We start from the raw sequence: 10,708 nt of genomic DNA on the forward strand, positions 1-10,708 counted from the left end.
GTCAGTATCCTTTCCTTGGTTAAAAGCTTCCTTCACGGGGACAAATGTCTCCCACAGGGAGGCTATAGCCAAGTCAGACGAGAAATTTTCTCCGGCAGTTACTAGGCGACCACATATTTGTGCTGATGTGTCCTAACGGACGCACGCGCGGCGGGGCGGAGTCAGCCCTCAGTGGCCAGCGGGTTCCGGGGGCGGAGCTTGCGGGAAGCCCTCTTTCGGGCTCAGGGTGTAGACGCGGCTTCCGGGCCATGGCGCAGAGGCAGGATCCGGGAGGGAGTCCTGGGCCTGGCCCGTCGGTGCTGTTCCTACACCCAGATCTGGGCGTCGGCGGCGCCGAGCGGCTGGTGCTGGACGCGGCGCTGGCGCTGCAGGCGCGCGGGTGTAGAGTGAAGATCTGGACAGCACACTATGACCCGGGCCACTGCTTCGCTGAAAGTCGCGAGCTACCCGTGCGCTGCGCTGGGGACTGGCTGCCGCGCAGCCTGGGCTGGGGCGGCCGCGGTGCTGCGGTCTGCGCCTACGTGCGCATGATCTTCTTGGCGCTCTACGTGCTGTTCCTCGCAGATGAGGAATTCGACGTGGTTGTGTGCGACCAGGTGAGGAGGCCACCGGGCCTCGGAGGGAGGACCTCTGCCCAGTGTAGGTCGGAACTGGCCTGTAGACCGCGATTGAGACTGTTTTCTAGTCGTTGCGTGTCGCAGGGCTCACATTCCAGGAAACTTTCTTCCTGGAGCCCTGAAGTGGGGCCAGAAATCTGCATTTTAACCAGGTCTTCGGGCGCTCTGCCACAGATGGGACTTGGGGATAGCCCTAAAGCACATTAGCATTAGCGGTCCACTTCTGTCACCTTTTACATCTAACTCGTGTGTTGTCTTCCCTCTTTTCCATTATACTCCTTGACTCTGCTTCCAGGCCACCCTAATCCATCAGCAATGTCTTGGTGTTAAAACACGAAGCTGGGAGGTCGAAGCAGGAGCGTTGTGTGTTCAAGACCAGGCCGGGACAAGATTCCGTCTCAAAATTCAAAATACATTAAAAATAAAACACCCAACTAAACACATTATATCCCCGATAAAACTTTAACATGGCTCCTTATTGGTCTTTGAGGGAAAGTCCAAATTCTTTACCTGTGGCTATTCTAGACTTTTTTCCAACACTCAATTTTTCATTTTAAAAAGTAACATTTCTTCAGGACTTTTAATTTTAAACTAAAATGTTAAGTAGTATTAAAGAATACAGTGTAAAAGTCCTGTATCCTCCCAAAAGTTGTGGCATACCAGTATGTGTGTATCTGTTTATAGATACATCTTATTTGTACATAATTGGGATTATGACATACCTACTATTGAGCACTTTGCTTTTTTTCAGCAAAGAGAGAAATAATTTTAATATTTTTTAGTTTTCGGCGTACACAACATCTTTGTTTGTATGTGGTGCTGAGGATGGAACCCGGGCCGCACGCATGCCAGGCGAGCGTGCTACCGCTTGAGCCACATCCCCAGCCCAGCAAAAATCTCTTATTTGGAGAATCTTTAGATATCATTACAGAGATTCACTTCATTTTTTTTAATGGCAGGAAATGCACTTTTGTTTGAATTTAACATAATTTATGCATTCTGTTGAAGGATGCTGGTGGTGTGGTAAACATTTCTACACTTTTTTGTTAACTTCTGCAAACATCCTTTGAGTGAATTCCTTGAAATAAAGTTGTAGGTCAAAGAGCACTTCATTTTAAATGTCAGTACTGGTCACCAAATTTGCTTTCTAAAGAGGTTGTGTGGCTTAAATCTCCCTCAGTCTGTGATAGAGCCTATTACTCTGTGCTCTTGTCCACATTGAATAATATCATCAACCATTTTAATCTTTGCCAAACTGATAAGTGGAAATAGCATCATATTTGCATTTGTTTCCTTGATTATGACTCCTCAATTACTTTTTTGATCATCCTTGCTTATGTGGAAGTCATTTCTTTTCAAAAAATGCAAACATTCCAAACACCTGCATGTGTCAGCCAGTTGAGATATACTGGGTAGAGAAAAAAAGGGGGCATGGAGGTAGGAATATTCAAGTTCTATATCTGCTGCTTTAAGCAGGTTTGTATATATTTGCACAATATCCCTAAAGCTCACCTTCTTCAAATGTTTTAGTTTTTTTGTTTTGTTGTTTTGTGGTGCTGGGGAATGAATCCGGGGCCTTGTGCATGCAAGGCAAGCACTCTACCCACTGAGCCATATCCTCAGCTCCTTCAGGTGTTATTCAAGGGAGCGGGGGATTAAGTGATTTGTAAAGGTTACCCAATAAGAAAATCTCTGGTAATGTTTGTAGTTCATTCTCAGTAATGATTTTGATTGATATTTATGGAGCACATTCTGTATATTAAATTCTTAATATAAATTGGTAAGTATAAAAAATCAGTACATTTCATAATCATAAAAACTATACTAGTTTTTTGTCTAATGATGGTCACCATGTTACATAGGAAGAAACTGAAATCCAAAGAGGGGTTGATTATTTGATCATGGTCACACAGTTAAAAGAACTGAGATTTAAACCGTAGCAATCTTGATTCCAGAATCTGTGCTCTAAACTACTGTTGCTCATTTATTAATTCCTTAGGAAGAGAAAGATCCCACAGCTACCTTGTACAACATGGTAGCCACATATGGCTGTTGAGTACTTGGAACATGGCAAGTCTGAACTGAGATATGCTGAAGTATAAAATATAAACCTGATTTTGAAGATTTAATATGAAAAACAAGCATTTCGTTCATATTTTTTAGAATTGATTACATTTTGAAATGATTAAAATATATTAAAATCAATTTCATCCTTAAATGTTGAATGTTACTGGGTTTTTATTTTATTTCTGTTGGATGACACTGGGAGGAAACCACTGGACTTGAAGTGTTGAATGTTTAGCACACATTCTGCAAATATCTGCTGCCCTTCTATATACTAGTCATTGTACTGGACTTAGAAAGGAGGATACAAAGCAAATCAGAAGTGCCCATGGAGCCACCCACTGGTAGGGAGGGCAGGTTGTCTGTTCTTCTGCTGTGGTTGAGGCTGAGTTGAACAGTCACTTTATCTGCTGTTAATTTTTGCTTTGGTTAGGTGTCTGCCTGTATCCCAGTGTTCAAGCTGGCCAGACGGCCTAAGAAGATCCTGTTTTACTGTCACTTCCCAGATCTGCTGCTCACCCGGAGAGATTCTTTTCTTAAAAGGCTATACAGGGCCCCAATTGACTGGATAGAGGAATACACCACAGGCATGGCAGACTGCATCTTGGTCAACAGCCAGTTCACAGCTGCCATTTTTAAGGAAACCTTCAAGTCCTTATCTCACATAGACCCTGATGTTCTCTACCCATCTCTGAATGTCACCAGCTTTGACTCAACTGTTCCTGAAAAACTTGATGACCTAGTCCCCAAAGAAAAAGAATTCCTGTTCCTCTCCATTAACAGATATGAAAGGAAGAAAAATCTGTCTTTGGCACTAGAAGCCCTAGTACAGCTACGTGCACGATTGACATCTCAAGATTGGGAGAGGGTTCATCTGATCATGGCAGGTGGTTATGATGAGAGAGTCCTGGAGAACGTGGAACACTATCAGGAATTGAAGAAAATGGTCCAGCAATCTGACCTTGGAGGATATGTGACCTTCCTGCGGTCCTTCTCAGACAAACAAAAAATTTCACTCCTCCATAACTGCACATGTGTGCTTTACACACCAAGCAATGAACACTTTGGCATTGTCCCTGTGGAGGCCATGTACATGCAGTGTCCAGTCATTGCTGTTAATTCTGGTGGGCCCTTGGAGTCCATCATCCACAGTGTCACAGGGTTTCTGTGTGAGCCTGACCCCTTGCACTTCTCAGAAGCAATAGAAAAGTTCATCCGTGACCCTTCTTTAAAAGCCACAATGGGTCTAGCTGGAAGAGCCAGGGTGAAGGAGAAGTTTTCTTCTGAAGCATTTACAGAACAGCTCTACCAATATGTCACCAAACTGCTAGTATAATCAAATTTTTTAAGCTCTATGATACAGTTTTGGAAAAAAAAAAAAAAAAGTAGAAATCCAGAATCTAGCACAGAAGAGATTTTTTTAATAAACCCAAGTCTTGAATGTGAGCTCTTCTTCCTATATACCACAAATCCCTGTCTCAGAAAAATATTATGCTATGTATATGCAGTGCATAGTATCCTGTATCTTTTATGCTATCATCAATCCAAGTCTTACCAGTATGAAATTTTAAAAAGTACAAATCCATCTTCAGCAAAATATTGTAATTATATTTTCTCTGGATTATTGTTTCTCTGCATGTGAATTTTGAATTATATTATGCCTTAATTGGTTTTGATGGTTTAAGTATATCATCATCAAAGTTCATTAATTTGATTTTACGGCATAATGAGAACAGGGTTACTGTAGTGTTAGGAAATTTTGTTAGACTTTTGTCTAAATCCACAGCAAGAGTGCTCTATTTTTTGTTTTTATTTTTTTACAAAGATGATATTGTATTTTTGCACACTGAGACATGACAATAAAAAATTTTTATCAAAAGAGGAGACAAAAGATTAGGTTTTGGCTTCCTTGATCTGTGTTGGTGTTAGAAATATAGGTAAGAGCCAAACCTGAAATTAGAAAGCTGAGTAAACTGGATGTTGACCGAAGAGGTCACATTGTCACAACGTGCAACATGCACTTTGTTTAGGACCTGTTTCCTGATGTTGTCTGAGTTCCAGTTTTGTTAATATCTGTTATATTAACTAGGTTCCTACTAAGTAAACATAGTACATAATTATCTGTCAAGGCCTGGCTTAAATGCCACTGCTGTGAAGTTTGCCTTGACCCTCCACTTACCTCTCAAACTGGAGGTAATGTCCCTTTCATATATTCTAGGACTCTAACCAGTCCTAGAGTTCAGTATTCACCTATTGGTCTAAGTACAAATAGTAAACAAAGCAAAATTTTCAGTGTATTTAAAGATAGATTAATTTTTTGAAAACTAGCAAATATTACTAGTCAAAGGCTCCATGTTAATCATCTCTTAAGAGCACAAATTGAGAGCCAACAGCCTGTATGGCCTGAGGAAAAGTTATCTCTGCACCTCAGTTTCTTTATCTATGGTAAATAGGATAATTGTCCTGTCATACTTTCCTCATAGTGTGATTATGACAGATTTCAATAATTTAAAGTACTTAATAGTTGGTACATAATGTTAACTGATGCTATTTTGCAATTTGGGGATATGGAAATTATTACAAGTTTTATGTAGGTTCATTCCACACTACCATATTTTGGGGGGATTCTTTAGAGGTTGAAATTTATTCATCATGTGCATCTGTATCACAAGAGTATTTTATCCACATAACACCACCAAAAGGCGTTCTACAAAGTGAAGTGCCAAATCAATTCCATTTTCTTTAGCATTGTGAAAGTTCACCACCCAGTAAACTAGGTGATTCCCCATTTTGTGGATTGGTGTGCTGTGTTTATGGGAATTGTGTCTTTCCAAAAAATCTGGTGATTGGCCACTGGGTTTAAGATGAGCAGAATTAATGACTGTCACCCCTTCCAAGCACTAACGATCTGCTTATTTGACCATTATTTTATGCAGATCCTTTCAAAATGGAATAGATGTGTTCATAGAGCTTTAGTTTAGCTTGACTTCATTACCCTCAGCCCCGGTGGTGACACTAGGTCTTCACAGTCTGAGAGGATTGCAAACCCTTGCCTGCCGTGAGCTTTCAGTTTTTTTGGGGGGGTACCAGGGATTGAACTCAGGGACACTCGACCACTGAGCCACATCCCCAGCCCTATTTTGTCTTTTGTTTAGAGACAGGGTCTCACTGAGCTGCTTAGCTCCTCGCCATTGCTGAGGCTGGCTTTGAACTTGCAATCCTCCTGTCTCACCCTCCCAAGCTGCTAAGATTACAGGCGTGTACCACTGCACCCAGCAAGCTTCCATTGGCTTCTGATTGGATGCCAGCTAAGAATTGAGTTTTGCATACAGGATGTGTTCAAATTTCTAACATGTGAATTAGGGAAAATCAGTGGAACTTTGGAGGTGACTTGTCAGGGACTTCATCAATAATAAGCCTAGTGCTTAAATAATTGGCTCTTCTCTGTTTGCTGGGTACAACAGGAGATACAGAGAGGACAGCTCATTCCATCCTCTCATTGTCTTGGGAGTGTAGATATATTTCCCTTTGTAGATAAGTGTAGTTTAACAACTTGCCTGGGTCACAGTTTTTGAGGGATAGGCAGAGTCTCAAGGCTCTGATTCTGAAGTCCCACCTCCTCAGCAAGCCCCATGTGTGGTCATGTTGCACATAAATGTAATTCACCCACCTCCCCCTGCACCTCTGCAGGGGCACTTGCTCAGATACACCAGTTAAGAAAGACTTTGTTCTTCATTTTCTCTTTTCATCTTTGGGGCCATCTGTGAGATGGTTATAATTCCCCTTTTTATGCACAAAGTTCGGACAAGTGAAAGAGTACCAAACTGAAAAGGGACTGAGCCAGGTGTCAGTGTTACCTGGTCCATTCAGGACTCCACACAGAGCAGAATTTCTCAGCCTGCTTCCCTTAGATATGAAGAAATATTGTATGTCTCTCATACATACTCGTCTGGTGGGGGGCTGGGGTGGTCATGTTGCACATAAATGTAATTCACCCACTCAACTAAGGGGGAGCAGAATTGCAATTCTTCCCGCCTGACAGTGATCCAGTGACTGACAACTGAGCCCCTATGGGTGGCCTTTAGAGTCTGCAAAGCTCATTCCAAGTTTCCCATTGGTAGGTAATAAACGTGAGCAGTGGGAACATGAAGTTATGGGGATGATTCTGTAAACTGGGCCCACTGAGCTGACCCCCACATGATTTCTTGTAAAAGGCAATTTACTTGCAGCCTTGGCTTAAGTCAATAGAAATGTTACATTCCTCAGCATACAACCTATGATCTGCAGGACAAATCCAGACAGAAAGTCTCCCTGCTGGTAAGAACACAGGTTACCTAAAGGGGGGGACTTTCGTTATCCTTACCCAGACTAGATTCCAGAACTCAGGGAGACAAAGAAGTTCCAGTTAGAATCAGTGTGGGCTGAAGTGACCCAAAGCTGCCTTGGACCTTTACCATGAGCAGTGGGGCCTTGGAAGTCTGAGGCAGTCGCGCTGTCAGATGTCAAGAGGTGGACTGGGTGGGACTCTGGAAACTTCTGGACACTCTTTCCCCTGAGTGTCCCCTTCTCGCCATTTCCTATCTCTACTGATAAATTCATCTGCTGCTCAGTGACATGTCTGAAATCTTTTCTGGCATGATCATAAGAACCAGTATCAGGAGCTCCATGGCTGCCTCAGCTGTGCAGCAGATCCTTGCTCTGTAATGCCATGTGCTCTTCACAACATCCCTCCAGGTAATTATTACAAACATTTTTACAGGTGGGAAATCTGAGGCTTAAAACCAGGAGGCAATAGAGCAAGAGTTCAAGTCTGGGTCAGTGCAACTGTGGGTCAAGAGTTCTTTCAATTGAAGTAAGAACACCTCCTTCACAAATGCTTCACCTTCTAACCTGCCCCAGGCACCTGGTTCTGTCTGCAATATTCTACATCATCTCCTCATGTTTTAGTCAGCTTTTAGCTATTATGACTTAAAGATCTCACCAGAACAATTGTACAGGAGGAAAAGTTTGAGAGCTCATGGTCTCAGAGGTCTTAGTCTATAGAAGATGGGCTCTATGCCTTGGAGCTTGAGGTGAGGCAGGACATCATAGCGGAAGAGTGTGGCAGAAGGAAACAGCTCACATAATGATCAGGAAGCAGGGACTTCATTCTCCAGATACAAATATATACCCCATAGCCATGCCCTCAATAAGCCACTTCCTCCAGCCACACCCCACCTTTCTCCAGTTACCACTCAGTTAATCCCATCAGGGATTAATTCACTGATTATGCTAAGGCTAAAACCCAGTCATTTCTCCTCCAAACCTTCTTGCATTGTTTTACATGTGAGCTTTTGAGAGACACCACATCTAAATCATAATACCTTCTTTAAAGGAAATGAGGCTCCCAAACACTACTGTCCCCTTTACTCACCCAGTCAACCCTTCTGCCCACCACTACCAGCGTCACTAACTATCCTGTGACTTCCTTTCTTTGTATTTCCAGCTCCTAGATTCAAAACCAGATTCAAAGCAAACTGGGACCCCAATGATCACCCAACCGAATTTTCTTTTGCATAGATGGGTAACAGGCCCAGAAAGAGAAAGGGACTTTCCTGAGGTGACAGGACAGTTGCAGCCTCCTCTATCTTCTTTCTGAACCCCCTCCATCTTCTTTTATCACACACACACACACCTCATTTCCTGCCACTTCCAACTTACTCCTTTGTTCCTAACCTCAACCCTCTACAGCTTTGTTCCTTGTGTGAGTGCCACCATTCAGACACTAGTGCCCTCATGACTGCTAACTCTGGGGTGGGGGCATTTCCCAGTGACAGACCAGTTTCTAACTGTCCTTGGTTAAACAGTTGCTCTTGGGAGGGAAGAGAAGGAAGTGGATTTTATCTGCTGATTCTGAGTCAACAGTCTGCTGGAACAACACCTAGGTCCTTGTCAAGAGAACAGGGGATTAGAGGAGGGGCAGAGGCTTGAGGGACACCACATCTAAACCATAACACCTTCTTTAAAGGAAATGAGGCTCCCAAACACTACTGTCCTCTGGTTCTGTTATCAGAGAGAAAAGACACTAATGGAGGATTATGATGGACCCTTTTAGTTCAGGGACCTTCCCTAAACCTAGTGAAGCAAGGCTGAGAAACAAGGTGCCATTAGGGTTTGCCAGGTTTATGTCAGCAATTTAACCTGAGAGGAACCAGGCCAGAAAACTTTCGTTTGTCCTTTTGTATTTCCTGATAGTCCATAAGTTAGTTTTCTAACCATTTTTGATATTCATAAATTAGGAAGGGTTTTCCCAACAATAAAGTATGTTGGTGCAACGTGGATGAACCTGGAGGACATTGAGTTAAGTGAAATAAGCCAACCACAGGAAGACACAGACTCCACGATCTTTTATAGAGAACCTAAAGAAGCAGGTTCATAGATGTAGAATAGAATAGTGGTGGCCAGAGGATGGGGAGAGTAGTGAGGTGGTGATGGGGAGATTGGTGAAGAGGTACAGTGTGCAGACAGGAGGGATATGTTCTAGTGTGCACAGTGGGGTGACTATGGTGAAAATATTGTATTGACTATTTCAAAATGCTAGAAGACAGGATTTTTATTATTTTCACTACAAAGAAATGATAAATGTGTGAGGTCATGGAAATGCTCAATACCTGATATATATTATACAATATATCCATGTGTCAAAACCATACCATATGCCATAAATGTGTGCTGCTTAGAAAAGGGAAATGCTTGGGAAGCTACTTGATTGGATCAGACAAAGGAAGAGTTACACAGTTGGTCTAGGTGAAATGCAGGGATGCAGCTTTAGGCTTGAGATGCAAAAGAAACCAGGAATTCAAATGCCACCTGAACACCCTTTCTTTATACAGTATATCATTGTCTTTCATTGTAGACTAGTTTCTTCCTTATGGCAGGAAATGTGGATAAGATCTCCCTCTCACTGATTCTGTTACCAGAGAGAAAACACTAATGGAGGATTATGATGGACCATTCATTCTTGGTTCAGGGACCTCCCTAAACTTAATGAAGCAAGGCTGAGAGACAAGATGCTATTAGGGATAGGCAGGTTCATGTCAGCAACCTAACCTTGAGCCCAGCAACTGGGGCCCAGATTCAAGATTACATAACAGCAGGAATCATAGCCGCAAGAGGAGTTGGGGGAATGGGGTATTATAGAAAGAAGAGCAAGCAGTCCCCTAAAAAAGGTGACCTGGGCAGGCAAGTAAATGTTCTCTCCAGTGCTCAGAAATAGAAAAGCCTTAATAACTTATACCCAAGGGGCCTAGCAAGCATCCATCCCTTCCCACACACCTTCTGTTCATTGCTTCCACTTCCATAATAAATCAATTTTACTAATATAATTTATGACCTACCTTGTGCAAGAAACTAAACTTCACATAAATAAATTGTTTAATACTCTTCAACTTCTCTGTTACTCAGCTTTCTGTCACTATGACAAAACACCTAAGACTAGTCCAATCAATTTAAAATGAGGAAGTTTTATTTTGGCTCATAGTTTTAGAGATTTCAGTTACATGGTTGCTTTTTCCTGTTGCTTTGGGTCTTTGGCAAAACAGCACATCATGGTAGGAGCATGTGGCAAAGGAGAACTTTTCATTTCATGGCCAGGAAGCCACTTATGTTTATAAGTGAAAAGAGAATGGGCTAGCATGCCAATATCCCCTTCAAAGGCACACCACCAATGACCCACCTTCTTTCCACTAAGGCCCCATGTTTTAAAGGTGCCATCTCGCACTAACACCACAACCTGGAAACCAAGCCTTTTATACATAAGCCTATGGGGGACATTTAAATCCAAACCAAGAAGCTTATATAATTCTGTAATATTTGATATTCATATTCTCAGGCCTGACTTTCTCTTTTTTCACATTTGAAGAAGTATATCTTACCCAGATTTTTAATTTTTAATTTTTGTTTTCTTTTTCTGATAAGCAGAGAAACTTGGACTTAAGATTTGCTCGTTGTGATTTGATCTTTCTTTTTTAAATTTATTTTTTTTGATC

General features: G+C 42.2%; 1 protein-coding gene across 1 annotated transcript; it reads left to right on the plus strand.

Moving 5' to 3' along the window:
* The first annotated feature begins 194 nt into the window (after positions 1–194).
* On the plus strand, positions 195–5,469 carry Alg2 (ALG2 alpha-1,3/1,6-mannosyltransferase). The gene is made up of 2 exons (XM_015492271.2): positions 195–596; positions 3,115–5,469. Exons 1-2 carry the CDS (start codon positions 249–251, stop codon positions 4,015–4,017), a joined length of 1,251 nt encoding a protein of 416 aa, XP_015347757.1. The 5' UTR covers positions 195–248; the 3' UTR covers positions 4,018–5,469.
* The last annotated feature ends 5,239 nt before the right edge of the window (positions 5,470–10,708 follow it).

Source organism: Marmota marmota, unplaced genomic scaffold (genome assembly GCF_001458135.2).
Source record: "Marmota marmota marmota unplaced genomic scaffold, marMar, whole genome shotgun sequence".
Taxonomy (NCBI): domain Eukaryota; kingdom Metazoa; phylum Chordata; class Mammalia; order Rodentia; family Sciuridae; genus Marmota; species Marmota marmota.

Bases quoted from the DNA above. Each gene is read 5' to 3' on its own strand.
- Alg2 (XM_015492271.2), top strand. From the start codon at position 249: ATGGCGCAGAGGCAGGATCCGGGAGGGAGTCCTGGGCCTGGCCCGTCG. The intron at 597-3,114 runs GTGAGGAGGCCA...TGCTTTGGTTAG, and splicing joins ACGTGGTTGTGTGCGACCAG to GTGTCTGCCTGTATCCCAGT.